The sequence below is a fragment of the Monodelphis domestica genome, chromosome 1 (assembly GCF_027887165.1).
Source record: "Monodelphis domestica isolate mMonDom1 chromosome 1, mMonDom1.pri, whole genome shotgun sequence".
NCBI lineage: Eukaryota > Metazoa > Chordata > Mammalia > Didelphimorphia > Didelphidae > Monodelphis > Monodelphis domestica.
The window spans coordinates 254,959,970-254,979,486 of NC_077227.1; the positions used below are offsets into that span (position 1 = coordinate 254,959,970).

Genomic DNA, 19,517 nt, shown 5'->3' on the forward strand with positions numbered 1-19,517 from the left:
GATGAAGGTGAGGAGTAGGTTCAAGAAGTTCAATGTGACTGTATGAGATTAGAAAGGATGGATAGGGGCAGCTAGGTAATAGATAGGGCACCAGACATGGAGTTGGGAGAACCTGGGTTTAAATCTGGTTTCAGATACTTCCTAGCTGTATGACCCTGGGAAAGTCACTTAACCCCATTTGTCTAGCCCTTGCCTTTATGTCTTAAGAGTTGTTACTAAGACAGAAAGTAAGGGTTTAAAAAAGAAAAAAAAAGGAGACTATGAGCAGAGAAAGGAATTTTAGTGTTCAGGATTTAGAAGTAGCATAATTTCAAATCATGCTAAATCCCTATAAGCAAAGTAGAAGAAAATATTCATGAGAGTTGAGGAAAATTATCAACATCAATACTAAAGTCACTCACAGGACTCTCCAATACAAATTAGAGGGTAAGGAAGACTAAAAAGTCTCTGAGGAAGATAAGCAAGTAACCTCTGGGTCAGGAGTTAGCACCAACAAGGTAATATAATCATATGGCAAGGTTTGTTTTTGTCACTGTATCAATAGTATCTTGCAAAATTCCTTGGACTACTTCTGACAACTCCTCATCCATACCCCAGGACTGTGATTTCAATGTAGGGAACTAGATGTGTAATCTTCCACAGATGGATATTAACAACTGGAACTTAAAGTCTTAGAAAACTGCCTAGGGCACGAGGAGATTAAATGACTTACCTGTGGTCATACAATTAGTATGAGTCGGAGAGGGACTCAAACCCAAATTTCCTTGACTCCAAAGCTGATCCTCTATTCAATATGCTCTGCTACCTTGCACAAAGAGGCACTCAACATATGGAATTTAAAGTTGAATACCTGAGTATTTTGGTTTGAAAATGACATTAAGAAAGAATACTGTGCTAGTGTTTTCTTTTGGACCTTTGACTCAGTGGAACACTGGAGAAGACAGCAGCCATGGATGTTTTGTATTCAGAAGAAATCAAGGTTTTTAATAATGCCAGAAGATGAAAGATATTAAGGATGGAGAGGAGTTCATAAACAATGGAATATGGGTGAAAAGTACCTAATATAATGGATAGAAAGCTGGCCTCAGGGTCAAGAAGACAGGTTCAAGTCTCATCTCTGATACATAATGACTGCACTAACCTTGCGGTAAGAGATATACCAACAAGAAGTTTTAAAAAAATAAGCAAATAAATAAATAAATAATGAATCCATTCCATGGATCTAAAGAGAGTTGGTGTTGGTAGAAATTTTCCAGATCCCATTTCCCATGTGGACCTCATCTGCCATGTGAATCCCAGCTATCACATAAATCCCACAGACTTGGTTGCCCCATAGGCAAAGGAATGGACTACAAGTCCCTAAGCTAAAGTAAACTTTAAGGTAATCTAGAGCTTACTTCCAATTCAACCTCCCCTTCTTCTCTTAGTCTTGTAATACAAACTGAGGAAGAATGAATAAAGACAATGCCAATGCAAAAGGGGATTCAAAAGAGTTTGATGTAAGTGTAAACCTCAAAATTTCTTAGACTTATAAATGTTGGAAATTTCACCATTGGGAAATTTCATACTTGAAAAATTTCCTATTGATAGTGGGTCTTGACTATTGGAATGTGAACCCCATTGGCATGGGAGGTTCCTTCTCCCTTCTTAAGATTACTTTAGGACAGAAACCTTTTGCTGAACAATGGAAAGGACTTTGACCTATGCTTAAGCATAGAACAGGAATTTCTTTGAGTCATGATTGATTTTAGAATTGATACAATGGAGATACTTGGAATCAATCTCCACCCTATTCAGTCCTAACAGGATTGAGTAAGGGCTGCAGCCTAGATCAAAATTTAATTATTCCAATCTCTACCCTACTCAGGTTAACAGGATTTAGAAAGGGCTGTAGCAAAGGATCAAAGATTTAATTATTTGAAAATATGACCTTCAACAGACATGTGCAAAGCCAGAGACCTCTGGGCGGTCCTGGGTTAAGCTAGAGCCTCCATTGGCACAGGGAAATTGATGGACAGGTGATTGGTAGATGTGAGGACTGAGGGGAGGGAACTTGGATGGTTTCCTTAAGGATAGGGGGGTCTGAAGACTGGAGGTGGTTGAGGAGTTGGTCGGAGTGGTTGCGGTGTGCTCTGAGAAGCTTGCGCTGAAGGAAGCTGAAGGTGGGGGCCCCCGGAGACTGTTTCTCCATTTTTGGTCACGTGAGTAATAGGGACTGATCTCCTTTCATTGCCCCAGCTATCTAAGGGCTTGGGCCTTTTGGCCCAGCCTAAACAGAAGGGGTATTTAAGCCCTATTCCCTTCTCTCCCTCTATCTCTCTATCTCTAATTCCTTTCTTCCTCCTGTTTGTAATTAAAACTCCATAAAAGGTTGACGGCTGACTTGAGTTTTCATTAAGGAATTACATAGCTGAATTCCTTGGCGACCTTAAATTAATATATATCAGTCTTTTAAAAGTGATTTCCTTGTCACATAAGCTAATAGCCTGGTTTAGTCGAAATTAAATTTGCAACAATAGTGTCAATTTATCCCTAAGAAAACAAATTGGGATAGATTTGTGGAATCCTTTTGCAAATACCTAGTAAAACCTAAATTCTGATTACACTGACACACTGAATGGTCATGAAGTAAAGGAATAATCCTTAAAACAGAAAGAAAAGGCTTTGTGAGAGTCAAAGAGGTAATATTGAAGGGACAAAAAGCTTATAGGAAGAAGTGATATGAGGACAATGTGCACTTATAAACATCCTAAATTAAATGTCACTAGGTCTCTGTTATTTCTGTTCACATTAAATGGCCTAGAATCCTAGGTCTAAAGAAATTTTTCAAAGTCATTTCAGCAGTGGATGATTTCCTTCAAAAAGGCTATAAGTTTTAAGACTTATTTCATTTTAATATTAGATTTACTACTTCAGAACAGAACATAGCTGAGAAATCTCAGAGAGACTGAAATGTCAGATTTTATTCCAAGAAAGAGTCTCCTTCATTTTCTGGATCAAATAAATTAGTTCAAACAATAATGAGGGTTGTTATGAACATAAAATGAAATAACATTTGTAAAAACACTTAGCATAATGCCTGGCACATAGTAGGCCCTATATAAATGTTATCTGTAATAAAAGTAATAGTAGTAGTAGTAATGACATGGGTCAGATAATTCAATGATATAATAATTAAATAATCCAATAATTAAATAATCCAATTCAATCTTAAAAACTACACAAATTAATATGGCTCAATTGACTAGGGAAATGCAGGAATATTAGAAGTTTAGTCTTAGTCTTCATGACTCACTTTGTGACCTTGGAAAAATCACTTGTCTTTCATGTTTTAATTTCACTATAACAGAAACCTTTGAAAAGATGAAGCTTAAAATGATGACACAGTTTAGAGACCTACTTCTCAAAATGATCCACTGGTCTCAGGGACCCCTAACTGACTAAAAACTCAAAGGTACATACACAATATATTAGAGAAAATTTATCAATAAAAATCCAGGGCTCTCAAAGAAATGTGATCTTTTCCCACTTTTAGAAACTGAAAGGGATCTAAGAATAAGACTTTTATCTAGAGGCCCATAGAAGTTAGAACTGAAACTAGGCAATATGAAAGAGATAAAAACAATAAATTTAGCAGATTACATAATCTCTATTTATCTACAGGCTAATGGATACTTGCTATTACTTACTCTTGGCTTGCCACTTCCTCGTCTTCTGAGGATGATGCTGTTTCCTCCAGGTCCCGGGCCATCACGACTGGCATTTCCTTTAGGGTTTTTCATGCAGTCAGCAGACGGGGGCCTTAGAGACCTTTCTTTGCAGGCTCACTGGATCAAATAATCTGGGTGGCACAGTTTCCTGTGATAATTAACAAGAAAAGCACCCTTAGATAACAAAAAGAAAGTCAATTCCTTTGTAAAGGAATTGCTATGTATACATGCAACTAGGACCCTGACCTCCAGAAGTTTTTATTACTGAGCAATAAGCTTCAAATATATTACAAAAATAAAAAATTATCTCAAAAGTAGTAGTCTGCTATACATATTTCAAAAGCTATTTGGTTGGGTTTCTTTTTCTTTTACATTATAACAGGGTTAATATGTACCAGAGAAAGTATATGGGTATACAGAGAGTTCGGATAGTATTAGTTATCTAGAATTGACAGAATTGCTGCAGGCAGATCCCAACCTAACTGTAAAACCAAGTTCATTTGAATTCAAATAAGCATATAAATTTATTTCCTTGATACTTCCAGCATGATTCCTCTGGAATATTTCTATGGCAAGCACTCAGACAACAGATTTCTATATAATACCAGGAAAGTAAATCCAACAGGTATAGTATTGGTAGAGGAAAAATCCAGGATCAAGGTTTTATCATAAAACTGAAAAATCATTACATTTCAATCCAGAAAGGTAATTTAATAAATAATTCAATTTCTCCATTTTTATAGATTGAGGGAACTGAGGCCCAGAAAAGTTAAGTCATTTGTCCAATTTCACATGAGTAATAAGTGAAAAAGTCAGAATTAAAATACAATTTCTCTGATTCCAGATCTAGAACTCTTTCTGTTCTGCATGCTGCCATATCAAGCATACTTTAAAGTTATCCTTCTTGCTAAATCCATAGATGTTTATCAAGAGTGCAAGGAAATTTTATCTTAAGACTAATTATTTTAAAATCAGAATTCTCAACAAGATTTTAATGAAACTAGCAAGATAGTTATATTATGTGACACAGTACAAATATTGCAATCTGGCCCAAAGAATAATTTCCTAAACTTAAAATTAATTCTGGAAATTCCAAATGAGACCTTACTGTTCTCTACAAAACATGAAGAATTTTCTGATGGAGGATTTTTGGTTCTTATAGAATTTCCCATAAAAGGATATGTAAAATTAAAGAATATAAAAGATGGAATAAAAGGATATATAAAATTGAAGAATATAAAAGATGGAAGAGGTCTTGGAGATCATCTAATACAAACTTTTCATTCAAAGAAAATGAGGCCCAGCGATGTAATTTACTCAAAATCATACAGCAAGTTTGTGACAAAAGAGAGTCTAGAACCTATATCCCCAGGATCTTTCAACTGAACCATGTTGAATGTTGTATCTAATGTAATAGGAAGTATTGGAATGGTAGTGAAACAATTTGGATGAATAATAATAGCCAATATTTATATAGCACTGTGCTTAAGCAAATATTATTTCATTTGATTCTCACAACCACCCTAGGAGGCAAGTGCTATTATTATTTATCCTCATTTTATAGATGAGGAAACTGAAGCAAACAGAAGTTAAATGACTTGCACAAAGTCACAGTAAATGAGTACCTGAAACTGAATTTAAACAGTTCTTCTTGACTCCAGGTCCATCGCTCTTATCTACTGTACCACCTAGCTAGAAGGTAGGTTAGAGCTCTGACATTTAGTACTAAAGTCAATTTGCATTTATTAAAGGCCTAGTGTGTGTTAGGCATTATGCTAATGTTAGAGATATAAAGAATGGCAAAAGGCAATTCTTGATCTCAAGAAGCTCACAGGCTAATGGGGAAAACAACTTGCAAAGAACTAAGTACAAGCACAATACATACAAGATAAATTGTAGTTTCAGAGGGAAGGCTTTAAGATTAATGAAGTCTGGGAACGACTTCTTGCAGAAGATGGATTAGGGTTGAGACTTGAAGACAGGGAAGTTAGTAAATAAATAAGATTAAGAGAGAGAATTCCAGGTATGGGGTTTGGAAGGGATTGGGGGAAGTCAGTAAAAATGCCTAGATTGGTTGAGGAAGGCAGGGGATTGGGGGGGGGAGGGGAGACAGGGGCAGGGAGCCCAGTGTCACAGGAAAGCCTAGTATATGAAGGGGAGTAAAGTGTCAGAAGATAGGAAAGGTAGAAAGGGTTATGCGGACTTTAAAAGTCAAATAGGAATCCATATTCGATCCTAGAAGTAATAAGAAGCCTTTGGAGTCTCCTGAGTGGGGTGGACGAGGGAGTGATATGGTCAGGCCTGATCTGTATAAGAAGATTAATTTGACAGCAGCTGGGTGGAAGATGGACTGCAGTGAGGACGAAACTTTGAGGCAGCAGGCTACTACTGCAATAGTCCAGGTATGGAGTGATGAGGACCTGCACCAATGGTAGGTGCAATACTCGAGAAGAGAAGGGATGCAAGTACGAGAGATGGTAGAAAGGAGAGGATTTGACAACTAAGACTACACAAGACAAGGGAAAGGGAGAGCGGTCAAGGACAACACGTAGTTTTCGAGGATGGAGCTACTTACTGTCAACGAGAAAGTAAAAGGGAATTTGGGGAGAGGGGAGGTCATAGTGTGACCGTGGATCAGTTAACTACAACGAGTCTCAGCCTGTCTGTCAACTGGGACCCCTTTGCACTTGCTACTTTACCGCGCTGTCACAAACCTGCGATTGGAACTTTCTCTTTTGTCGGCCCAGGAGAGTCCCCCGCCTCCCCATTCAGACTCTAGGAAAGTTTCCTTACGATCCCTAAGCACTGAAACTGAGGTCCTGGCGGGACCGGGTGCGAAGCTTCTTCGCCTGGAAATCTTCCGTTCCCGCCTCGACCCCCTGAGATCAAAGAAGAGCCTACAATTGCTATGCCAGAAGGAAATAAGAGACCGTCACCCCTCCGATTCCCATACGCGTCCGAAAATCAGGCACTTCTCTCTGGGGTTTCCTAGAGGCTCCCCGTAGCCCAGCCAGAAGAGGAAGCACAACTACCCGCCAGGATGCCCGGAATCCACTTCCCCAAGGGCGCCAAGAGGCTCAGAGGTGGCAAGTACCTGTCTCATCTTCCCATGGTTCGGGTCAGGCAGGCAGGGACCGCTCCGGGCGCTTCTTCCCTCCTCCTTCCCCCTTTCCGGGCTCACCACCGCCACCGACGGCTGCTTCCCCCGTTACTACAACAACCAACAAGCAACCGCCCGTCCCAATAAACTGCGCAAGCGCAGGAGGCCCAGTTCCGACGCATTGCGCAAGCGCCAGCCACCGTCGCGAAAGAATTCCGTCATCGCCTTCGCGCTTACGCACACATGCCCTCCCTTGTCTTTCTTGGAGCGTGGCTCGGGACTCTGCCGCAGTCCGAGGGGGAGGGCCTCAACCCTCGATTCTTCCGCCACTCCCCAAAAGAGGGTTGATCACGTGATTTTTGTCACGAAGAGACTTCGGTAATGCTCAATGTTGATTGGCCTCGCAAGCGTTCACTCTCCATCTCCTGCACGGAGGAATGTCATTTTTAACCAATAAAACCAAGGATTGATACAAAGAGAGCCAATCCAAAATCTGATTCGAATGTAGGCGGGGACAGAAAGAGGTCTCAGGTGTACCCCGGGATTGAAGTGAAATTGAAGGTTGCGCTGGTGCTTCAAGGTTTGCTTTGCCAGGTATGGGAAGCGAGGGGCCCGGGAGGGAAGAAGCGTCCAGAGGTGGGGAACAAATCTGGCCTAGATGCTAGTGAAGGTAAAGAGGTAGGGATGAAGCAATAGCGAGAGAAATCAGGGGGAAAGACTAAGGAGAGGATAAAAGAAGAGAGAGGAAGAGAAAGGATAGATTTGGGGTGCGGGGGCGGGGAATGCAGGATTGAGGATAGCTTCGGAGCAGTGTCTTGGGAAAGAATGTGGCCCCCTCTTGGAAGCGCTGTGGGCTAAGAATGGGAGAGGTTGGTAGAGGGGAGGAAGAACACATAAATATCTGGTTTTCCACTCCCATACTCGCCGTCCTTCTGTGGTTCTTTTCCTTTTCATCTGGACCCTCTTGCTTTCTCCTTTTTTGACTCTTCTCCCCCCCCCCCCCATTTTTGACTCTGATATCCCCCCTGGGGAGGGGCTGATCTCGCTCCACCTTTTTTTGGCTTCTCACTCTCCCCCTTCAAGTGACTCCTCTCACTGCCGCCGCCACCCCACCTTCCCCCGCCTTCATCGGACTACTCGTGCTCTTCGATTTTTTTTACCTTTCCCCTTCCTATTTTTTACTTCCCCCTCCCCTTTTTTTGGACTTCTTTCCCCACCACCCTTCACCTGGCTCTTTCCTTTATTAGATTCTATTCCTCCACATCCCAGATTTCTAATTTTTTTTCAACTAACTGGATCTTCTTTTCCAGTTTAACTCCTAAGAGAGCGGGATGCCCCAAACATGCCCAGATAGAGTATCATAGGACCATAGATTTGGATCTGGAAGGGATTTTAGAGGCCATCTAGCTCTACCCAAAGCATCTACTCTATGCTAGGCTCTGAGAATAAAAAGACACAAGAGACAGTCCCAGCTCTCAATAAGATGTGTGTACACACACAATATATATATAATGCAAGATAGGAAGGAAGGTACTAGTAATTGGAGGGAACAGGAAAGTCTTCTAGTAGAAGTAGTATTTGAGATCCATCTCTTTTTTCCTTCTTTTGAGATCCATGTTATTTTGAGTACCTGCATTGGCTCTTGCAGATTTTGTATTCTGTTATCACCTTGGGTAACTAATATAACTGCTTTCATTATGAGACTCCAAATGGACAACTCCACATCCAAATAAGTGAATCTTTCATGAGTTGCATTTTATTTAAATCAAATTGATTTGATTTAAAGTGTTATCCAGGTCCACTCATTGAATTTGAATTGAATTGAAATTGAATTTGGATGCTGGTTTGCTTGGTTTTGATTTAAGTATAGCCATATAAGATATAACCCTAGATTCTTCAGCATGAATATCTATGTCTGTTAGTAGGTAGCGAAATTTCATTAAAATATTACCAAACCAGGTTAGTTTTCTTCTGATGCTTCTTTGTGATGTGAAGGACATTTTGTATTCTTGAAGTCTGTGCCAAAAGATTGCATCTCTGACAGGTCCTACCAAGCTGGAAAAGCTTCAAATATGGACCAGGTGATAGATATTATATGATCTTTAATCTAAAGAGAAATCTAGCTAAATCACAGAGTGATGGATTTTTCAGCCACAGCAACTTTAAGAATTGTCTCCTGGGTCTTAGAAGAAATACTCTCAATTGGAGGGAGTACTCACAGTCATGAAATAATAGAATCTTAAATTATTAATGAGAAGAGTCTTTTCCAGCCTTCAGGATTTGCTCTCTAGCTGCTAAATCAATGCCTATTAGAGAAGCCCCTAACATCTTTGTTCTTGATAATAACAGTGTAATTCTTTACCATAAGGATTCTTAGGACACTAAATATATTTAAATTTGCATCAAAGTAGGGTTTCTGAGCAGTAGGGCTTCCAGAGCAGTGTAGTTCTGCTTCTCTTTTCCTTCTTTTGTTGTTTAGTCATTGGGGTTTTCTTGCCAAAGACATTGCAGTGACTTGCCACTTCCTTCTCCAGCTCATTTTACAGATGAGGAAACTGAGGCAAATAGGGTTAAGTGACTTGTCCAGGGTCATAAAAACTAGTAAGCATGTGAGGCTGGATTTGAACTCAGGTCTTCTTGATTCCAGGCCTGGCATTCAGACCTCTGTACCACCTAGCTGCTCTCCTTCCCTTCACCCACCCCTTTATCCTTTTCTTCAGATCCCCAGGAGAAACTATGGAGATAGAAGTTTTGTATATCTCAGAATATAACTCCTATTTTGATCTTCCCCATACTATACTAGGAAGAGCAGGCAACAGAAACTGCAGCTGGATATAGGGGCCAGGGATTTCATTGCATACCTTTTAATAATCACTGGACTGCTTGATCTCTGAGGTCCTTTCTTCCTCTAAATGCTATGATAACCCCTGAGATAATGCCTCCTCTATTTAAGAATCCTAGAATATTTTAGCACTTACTCATTGCAATTCAGCAAGCATTTATCAAATGGCTACATTGCTTAATGTACTAGACACTGGGAATATGAAGAAAATAACAACTAGACCCTGCCCTCAAGAAGCTTACATTCTACTAGGGGAATAAAACATGTACACAGATCCATATGATGTAAGGTAAGGAATAAAAGGGGACAAAGAAGCAAGTGACACAAAGTTCTCTAGAAAACATTGAAGATGGAGAGTAGTCATGGAATTGATAATAACTGCTAAATCTAGCTGAAAAAATTAAGTTTTATTCTAAACCATTGGCAGGCTGGTATGACTGAAATAATGATACCAGTATCCATAGGGTGCACTATATACCCATTTCTCATCTCCACTTTTTCTTCGCTTTAAAACTACCAACAGTATGCACCTCTAGACACTTCTTAGTCCTTAGCAGGAAAGGACTAAAGAAATAGTCAAGCCCTGCTTTTTAGAAGAGATACTAAGGAGACTTTTGGTTCTGTGAGAACAGATATAAAAATAGAAGATTCTCTGTGGGTGTGCAAAAATAAATATGTAAGAGAATATTGGTAAACACAGGGAGGACAGCAATAATATGAAATGTGTGAATACACTTAAAGCTTTACTTCTCCAAAAAATGGAAGAGTTTGCCCCTCCTGTTGTTAACCTATCCATCCTCCATACCCAAAAGTTAGTTCTGTCATACCCACTTCTGATCATAAGAGCTGCTGGGTAGCACTTAGCAGACACAAGGCTTGCAGTAAAAAAGATGATTTAGTGTCCAAGGACATCAGTTCTCATCTCAGCTCTGCCTCTCATTACTTGCATGACCTTGGGGAAGTCTTTGAAACTCTCTAGGCCTTTCTTTCCTCATGGTGTAAAAGGAGAGGTTGGACAAGATCTCTTTCAAATCTAAATTGATGGACCAAAAACTCTTTTTCTCTCATTATCTGCTTGTCAGGGTTGTTATATATCTATATGGATATATATGGATATGGATATATCTATATGGATATATATATGGAGTGAAAGGTTAGAATCAATGAACTATAAAGGTCTATGATGCAATGATTATGTCAATTCATATTTGGATCCAGAGGAGAACAAAAATCTTTTCTTCTGTTTCCCCTGGCCAGCTAATAATCTCTGGTCTCTTCAATGTGGGGAAAGTTGAAGGTAATTAAACCTTTCCTACTAGCTTAGGGCTCTAGTCATCCTCAAAGAACAAAGGTAGCCAAGTGGTCGAACTCCCACCTTGTTTCTTTTCTAGCAGGCTTGGTGTAGGTGCCATGATCCTGAACTGCTACATGATAACCTGACCTAAGAAATGGCAGCATAAGCCTTCTATTTTTGGTTATTTCTAGATGTGGTTTGGTGCATTGTTGCATTGTTGGTAGAAGACATTAACAGGTTCTGTCTAGCCTCTTCCTTGCTTATTTCTCAAAAGGAAGCAGAAAAATTAGTAGGTTCTATGTAGACATCCCTAGAATAACTAGAGTCAAAGCATGTGCCCTCCTTAGCAACTTCCATACTTTTCTTCAACTCTGGATACCCCAAGGTAGAGAATTAAAGGCTTCTTAAGACTCTCAATGACATAGATAGACTACCTAAATGCCCATTTGAAAAGAAATCCTGTTACTGGTAAGAAACAAGAAAGTGATCAATTAATCTGGGCTGAATTCAGGCCCCAGTTACTGATTCTCTGTTGTCTCATCATCTTGACACCCCAATCTTTGTATAGCTCCTGACAGAGAAGCCCCCTTGGTGCTGAAGTGAGAAATGAGCCGCTTCTTGAATGTGCTACGCAGCTGGTTGGTTATAGTATCCATTATAGCCATGGGGAACACGCTGCAGAGCTTCCGAGACCATACCTTCCTCTATGAGAAGCTATACACTGGCAAGCCAGACCTGGGTAAGTATGTAGGGCATCATATTCTCTCTGGGAGTGCAGTATGTGATGACAGTCCAGGGCTCATAAATTCTGTTTTTTAATAGTTTTTAATTTTTAAAAATTATCTTGAATTTAACAAACATCAATAAATATGAGCATTTCCATAGTCAACAAACAACAGAATGAAAATTATACATGAAACCTCCATTATGTACAACTATATTTTTTAAAAACATAATATGGAGGAGCAGCTAAGTGACCGAGTGGATAAAGAGCCAGGCCTGGAGATGGGAGGACCTGGATTCAAATGTGGCCTGAGAGACTTCATAGCCGTGTGACCCTTGCAAGTCACTTAACCCCAGTTGCCTAGCCCTTACAACTCTTATGCTTTGGGACTGGTATCTAGTATCAATTCTAAGACAAAGTAAGGGTTTCAAATACAAATAGATGTGTGTATCTATGCATATATATATGCATACATAGACACACACATGTATACATACATATATTCACACATATCGTACAATGTCCTCCTTATTTGTATTTTCCTCTGAACTTCTCTCTTCTTTGTGTTTTTTAAATGCTTCATTGATACTCTTTTTTTTTCTTACTTCATTATCATTATAGCATCCCCCAACCCCAATTTTCCTCTTCCAAAAAAGTTAAGGAAAAAAACAACTTGGCAACTAGATGGCTCAGTGGATAGAGAGCCAGGTCTGGAGATGGGAGATTCAGGATTCAAATCTGGCCTCAGAACTTCCTAGCTATGTGATGCTGGGCAAGTCACTTAACCCCAATTGCCTAGCCCTTACCATTCTTCTGGCTTGGAGCCAATACTTAGTATCAATTCTAAGGCAGAAGGTAAAGGTTTAAAAATAAAACCTCCCTTGTAATTAATATACATTAACAAGACAAATCTACACATTGACTGTATAGCAATTAATTCTCTTTCTACAGAGAGAAACCTGAATAGAAAGCTGAATAGGAACAAATGTGGCTACAACAGTAGTTTGGTAGCTCTTTCTTTAATGAGATCCCAGTGAAATATTACTCTCATTTCTCATATCATTTTATAGTATCCTTTCTTATAATCTTGAAAATTTTTTTGGCTCATTTAGATTTTTCTCTACCATACAGATGGAGAATGGTTCCTATGATTATAGGAAAGTCAGGGACAGCCCCCCCAGGAAAAAAATTCAAAGTCTCTTCCCTTGATCGAACCCCCTAGAAGAATCTGTTTCTTTGGGGGACAGTTAGAGATAGTAATTAATTTTTCTAGAGCCTCTCTGTTATGAATGCTGTAAGATTTCTTATTTCTCTGATGGGATGTATATTATATAGAACCAGCATAGAGAATTAAAATGGTTTGGTCTCCAGCAAAATCTCCTAGCAGCTGACAGTTCTGTGTCACATTTATAGCTAACCTAGATAGAAATTCCATCCTATTGTCTGCAATATCCGGGAGGAAAATGAAATGGTATAGGCTATGCCTGATTTTAAACCCCACCAGCTCTTAATGTTAGATAATTAGATGACATGGTAGATAAAACACTGGACTGGGAGTCAACCTTATCAGGCACTTAATAGCTTCACGAACCTGGGCAAGTCACTTGACCACTGTCTGCCTTACTTTCCTCATGTATAAAATCAGGATAATCAGAACATCTATATCATAGTGTTGTTGTAAGGATCAAATGAGATAATGTTTATAAAGTGCTTTGCAAAGCTTAAAGTGCTCAAAAAATTCTATCTCTTATTATTAGTCATGATGATTAGCTGGACCACAAGTCAGGAAAAGAGGAAAGAGCCTCTTAGCTGCTGCCAGGGATGGTAAGCCATAAGAAGCTGCTGACTGGCCAAAGATGCTAAATGGTCCCCATTAGTTCTTAACAGTAAATGAGAGAGGAGTTCAAATGAAATAGACATTATGGGACTGCTAAACAAACTTTTATTTTCCCATTTGTCATCTCCCAAATAGATTATACTGATTTGTTATCCTTAGGAATGCTCTAGAAGAGTGGTGGCAAACCTTTTAGAGACCAAGGGCTCAAACTGCACCCTCATGCCAAATGTGAGTTGCCCCTTTACCCCAGAGGGAGGAAGAGCTCCCATTGAGCTGCTGGGAAGAGGGGCAGTTGATGGGAGAAATGTCCTCAAGTGTGCATGGAGAGGGGCTGGGGAGTATCCCTCTCTGACATGCATGCCAGACACGGAGCCAACACAGCTCCTGAAGATTCCCCTACAAGTGTTAGCTGATGCTGATTAGGATCCATAGCATATAATACTGTATGTTTAATGTATTTTTTAAATGCCCTAATTTTTTTTATTATAGCAATTAAATTGACCAAAGTATGACTTGAAATTTTTATTTTAGTGTGGTCCCCTCTGCCTTAATATCATTCTTGGTTTATCAGAGAGAGAGAGACAGAGACAGAGATGTCATGGGGTAGGGGGGGAAATCAAGTGGGGCCTCCTTGATTTAGGAATCTCTAACTCTTGAATTTTTGAATGTTGATAACACTGGTTACATAGTAATAATAGCACTTCCATTTGTCTGTCTCTTGAAACATGGGACATTAGGAAAGTAATTTTCCTTTTACAATGGTGATATTCCCAGCCTTTTCATGAATAAAACTTAATTCCTATATTTTGGAAGCTATGGTAGGAGTAGCACCTATTTATAAAGGTAGAGCTGCTTTATCCTTTTTGTCCAGGCCATTTTTTAGTAAAGTCATTTTTATTGCATTTTATGGACCCTAAAGGGTCTTTTTGAATTTTAAGCCCAAACCTGAATTGCTAGACTAATCTGAATTAAGCATGGACCAGAATATTTGGCATTTTCAAGAAAATTAGTTGTATCTAAAGGAGGCTGGTTTTTAAGGTCTGGAATAAATATGAGGAGAGGGCATAAAAGCAGCTCTTAAAAAAGAAGAAAAAAAAGGAAACCCACCTCCCTCCATTTTGCTGTCCTTCATTGGAGAACAGGTTGCAAAGTAAATTAGTCTTTGTGAAACTGAGTATGCAGAATACCCCATTTTAGCTACCTTAAAAGGGGGAAAAAAGTAGTCTTCATCTAGGATCTCTTAACTGGTTCAGGTGAATTTGCACAAGCAAATCCTCTATAAGATATAATGATGGTAAACTGTCCAATGGGTAGTTGGAACAGAGGTGAATGAGCTTTTTTGATCTTTGATGACTATACCTTGAAGGAAGAAGAATAGCTTAGGGATCTAGTAACATTCATATATCTTCATTCAAAACAAGTGATCAAGCTTTTCTTAAGCCATTAATAAATGCCAAGAAATACTTAATTCTGCTGTATTTTTACTTTCCCTTACAGACTTCTTAGTATCCTTTAAGCTAACCCTACAGGTTGAATAGGAGCTTCCTCTTTATTCTACTGTCACATATAACTAACAACCTCAGTGGACATAGGATACCAGAGTCTTGTAACTGACCTTCCAGTCACCTTAAACTCTGTTAGTTCTACACTATTCTTTCCCCACTTTAAAAATGAATTAAACCATTAATTCATTACAGACCACCCCCTTCCAATTATTCTGGAATAGATCTAATTCAAGACAGTCTCTTGATTTCAGGATAGGGTTTAGAATACAATGAGATAATCATGGTTTACAAAATATAATGAAAATGGCTTTGCTAATAATAAAGGACATAATAATTAAAGTTTTAAAAAATATATAAAATGGTTTCTTTATTCTACATTCACAACAGCAAGAAGCCATGCTAGTCAGAAAGACATTCCACAGGGCAATGGGAATTTGATACTGAGTCCCCCACCTGCTGGATCTTTTATGCCTCAAGTGAAAAGAAATCCAAATGAATGATGACCCTAAGAATAGCCTCCCTTGCCCATTGGCAAAAAACCAGACCAACTTATATAAAACAGGTGGTGTACTTATCACAGATGTAATATAAGAAATGGGATAGATCTTATGAAGAACTTTATGAGGGTATACAAGATGTTCTCTGATTCCCACAATGGTTAGCAAGTACCTTTCCCAAAGGGCAGTGTCAGAGTGTACCACAGTAGATCAAACCTTTACAAGTACTTGAGCAAATATAACTTTCTCACAACTTATCTCCCCACTGGCCATGGATGCTAGTTTGATTTAGGCTTAATTCAGAGCATATAGATATAAATTCAATAGGGACCCCATGAATTATCTCTTATAAAGGCCAGCTCAAGAATCTGCTTCATTCTAGAATTTCTGGACACTTTCTTGAGTCAGTCTTGGAAAAGTCATGATCTTATCTCCTATGTATTTTCAGGCATTGGACAAGATCCCTAGGAATAGCTTTGGGCTTTAACAGTATTCTAAGGGCAGCTAGGTGGCTCAGTGGATGGAGATGGGAGGTCCTGGGTTCAAATATGACCTCAGATTCTTCCTGGCTGTGTGACCTTGGGCAAGTAGCTTAACTCCATTTGCCTAGCCCTTACTACTCTTTTGTCTTGGAACAGATAGTATCTATTCTAAGATGGAAGGTAAGTATTTTTTTTAAGTATTCTTTAAGCTTATTCAGATTTTAACCTTCATGATATTGCCAGACCTAGAATGGCCTCCAGGGACAGAAAGAATGAGGCATGATTAATGTGAACAATTTCCTTGATATATTCAGTACTGTATAGGTTTTCCCACTTCTCTCTATTCTTTCTCTGACCTGGCCTCATCTGTCAGTGCATATCCCTACCTCCTTAATGTTGGCATTCCTAAAGGTTCTTCTTTCCAGGACACTTTTCTCTTTTCTCTTGACGCAAAGAGCTAACTCGATGACAATGATATCATAATATGTATCTGTCATACCTCATCTTTCTCCCTATTTTCAGATCTAAATCCCAGACTGCTTAAAGAATAGTTCTATTCAGACATCTCACTTATTCTTCAAATTTGACATGTCCAAAAGTAGTCTTTTGGTCCACTCCTTTATTTTTTTTATTTTATTTTTAAAACCCTTACCTTCTTTCTTAGGACTTCCCATCTCCAAACCTGGCTCTCTATCCACTGAGCCATCTATCTACCCCCACTCTTTTATTTTTCTTCTCTAAAGATAACCTGTCTTTCCATCGATTGTCAATTAATTTGTCTTCTGGTTTCATTTAGAGTATAACTGTCAATGTTAATGTGTTCAGCAATGGTTAAATTAATATTTTAGACCTAAAAACTATAATTTTATGTTACTGAATATAAAAGATTACAATGTTTAAAAAATTAGAAAAGTGTTGGTACTCTTCACAGATATGGCTAAGAGAATTATAGGAGTTTTGGTTTGTTGTTTTTCTTATGTTAAAAATATTTATTGAGCATCTGCTATTTGTAAGGTACTGGGCTAGACCCTAGCAGAAACAAAGACCAAATTGAAACCTGGAATACTCACTGCTCTCAAGGAACTTGCACTCTTTTTTTGATTACTATAAAATATTTTTTAAACCTTTATTGATACTTTTGGGGTTTTTTGCTTCATCTTCATTTCCCAATATACTCCCCCCCATCTCCTTCACAAAGAAATATTCTTTATAACAAAGATTAAAAAAGAAAAAAGAATGTTAAAAAAAAGAAAAAGGGGAAAGTTTACTAAAATTAACCAACATATCCAATAGCTCTGACAGTATTCAGCTCCTAGCTTTTTTGTTCTTTCCTTCTCCATTGTTTTTAGTTTTATAAGGGTAGAATCTTAGGATAGGTGAGCAGCACAGGGTATAGAGTGCCAGGCCTGGTGTCAGAAAGATTTCTCTTCTTAAGTTGAACCCCAGTTTCAGAGACTTGCTAGCTGTGTGACTTTAGGCAAGACCCTTAACCCTATTTGCCTCAGTTCTTCATAAGATAAGCTGGAGAAAGAAATGGCAAACCACCCCAGTATCTTTGCTAAGAAAACCTGAAATAGGGTCACAACTGAAAAACAACTGAACCAAAAAAGAGAATTCTTCAAGGATAAAGGACATGATAAAAGGTAGACAGTTTTTTAATTACAAATCTTTAAAATAACTTTTGCACAAATAAGATAAATACAAAATAAGGGGAAAAAGCAGTGGGGAAATTTACATCAAATTTCATTGATTTTCAAAAGTCTGATATCCCCTAACACAAATATATTATACTGGCAGCAAGATGGAGTAACAGGAAGAACAGCCAAGCTCCCCTTCAACTTAACTTCTCCACAAAGATCAGCACTTTCCCCCCTCATCTTGTCTTCATCTTATTTGTGCAAAAGCTATTTTAAAGATATTTCAGAAACAAATTGAGGTACTATATAAACACTTTTACAAAACACAGTTCACACAAATAAAGTCAGACCTAAACACTTGGAAAAACATTAATTGCTCATGGGTAGGCCAAGCCAATATGATAAAATGACAGTTCTCCCTATATTAATTTGCTTATTCAGTGCCATACTAAACTATCAAAATAATATAGGACTACAAAATGAAATAGAATTAATCTGAAAGAACAAAAGGTCATTAATATCAAGGGAATCAATGAAAAAAATGTAGAGGAAGGGTGGCTTAGCAATATCAGGTTTTAAACTGTATTACAAAGAAAGTAATCATCAAAATAATTGGTACTTGCTAAGAAATAGAGAGGTGTGGACCAATGAAATATATTAGGTAAATAATACACAGTAGTATATAACTATAGTAATCTAGTGTTTGACAAACCCAAAGATCTAAGATTTAGAGATAAGAAATTAAAATTTGAAAAAAATTACTAGGAAAACTAGAGAGCAACTCGGCAAAAACTAGGTATAGACCAACATCTCATATCATATATAAAGATAAAATCAAAACAGATCCATGATTTAGACATAAAGAGTGATATGAACAAATTGGAGGAGCATGGAATATTTTACATGTCAGAATTATGGATTGGGGAGGAATTTATTACCAAAGAAAGAAAACATTATGAGATGTAAAATGAATAAGTTTGATTACATCAAATTTTATAAGTTTTACACAAACAAGATCAATGCATCCAAGATTAGAAGAACAACAGCAAATTGGGAGCGAAAACAAGTTTCTCTGAAAAAAGCCTCATTCCAGGATGTAAAGAACTGAGTCAAATTTATAAGAATACAAGTCATTCCTCAATTGATAAATGGTCAAAGGACATTAAAAAAGTAGTTTTCAGCTGAAGAAATCAAAGCTATAGTCATATGAAAAAAAAATGCTTTAAATAATTATTGTTTAAAGAATACTAACTAAAACAGCTCTGAGGTACAACCTCATACCTTTCAGATTAGCTAAAATGACAGAAAAGGAAAATGATAAAGGTTGGAGAGGATATGGAAAAATAAGGGCAACTGTGAATTGATCCAACCATTCTGGAAAGCAATTTGGAATTATGCCCAAAGGGCCATAAAACTTTGCATACCTTTTGACCCATAAAATACCACTGCTAAGTCTACCCTAAATTGATTTTTTTTTAAAGGAAAAGGACTTACATGTACAAAAATATTTATAGAAATTCTTTTTTATGGTGGCAAAGAATTGGAAATCAAGGGGATTTCCATCAATTGGGTAATGACTGAACAAGCTGTGGTATATGATTGTGAGAGAATACTATTGTACTATAAGAAATGAGGAGCAACATGTTTCCAGAAAAACCTGAGAAAGCTTACATGAATGAACTGGTGCAAAGTGAAATGGGCAGAACCAGGAGCACATCATATGCAATATTGTATAATGATCAACTGTGAATGGCAGCTGTTCTGATCAGTCCAATGATCCAAGGCAATTCCAGGGGAATTATAATGAAAAAGGCTTTCAACCTTCAGAGAAAGAACTGATAGAGTCTGAATGCAGATCAATGCATACTTTTTACTTCATTCTTCTCTTT

General features: G+C 38.2%; 2 protein-coding genes across 29 annotated transcripts in view; one reads left to right on the forward strand and one right to left on the reverse strand.

The window, feature by feature from the left end:
* TTLL5 (tubulin tyrosine ligase like 5) overlaps positions 1-7,054 on the reverse strand; it is a 409,941-nt gene extending 402,887 nt beyond the window's left edge. For 23 of the 27 annotated variants that reach the window (XR_008914964.1, XR_008914965.1, XM_056810663.1 and 20 more), the window contains exons 1-2: positions 6,805-7,054; positions 3,690-3,858 (exon numbers count right to left, since the gene is read on the reverse strand). Coding sequence is in view for 25 of the 27 variants with exons in the window: in XM_056810663.1 (XP_056666641.1) it covers positions 3,690-3,763 (74 nt within the window). In the remaining 2 variants the exon portion in view is untranslated. The remainder of the gene's footprint in view (positions 1-3,689; positions 3,859-6,804) is intronic. The other 4 variants (XM_007472778.3, XM_056810646.1, XM_056810665.1 and 1 more) reach the window with 3 other exon arrangements.
* Positions 7,022-19,517, forward strand: part of ERG28 (ergosterol biosynthesis 28 homolog) — a 36,542-nt gene continuing 24,046 nt past the window's right edge. Inside the window, exons 1-2 of one of the 2 annotated variants that reach the window (XM_001374708.4) lie at positions 7,022-7,404; positions 11,515-11,685. In XM_001374708.4, the coding sequence (XP_001374745.1) occupies positions 11,553-11,685 (133 nt within the window). In that variant the 5' untranslated portion in view covers positions 7,022-7,404; positions 11,515-11,552. The remainder of the gene's footprint in view (positions 7,405-11,514; positions 11,686-19,517) is intronic. The other variant, XM_016433032.2, reaches the window with a different exon arrangement.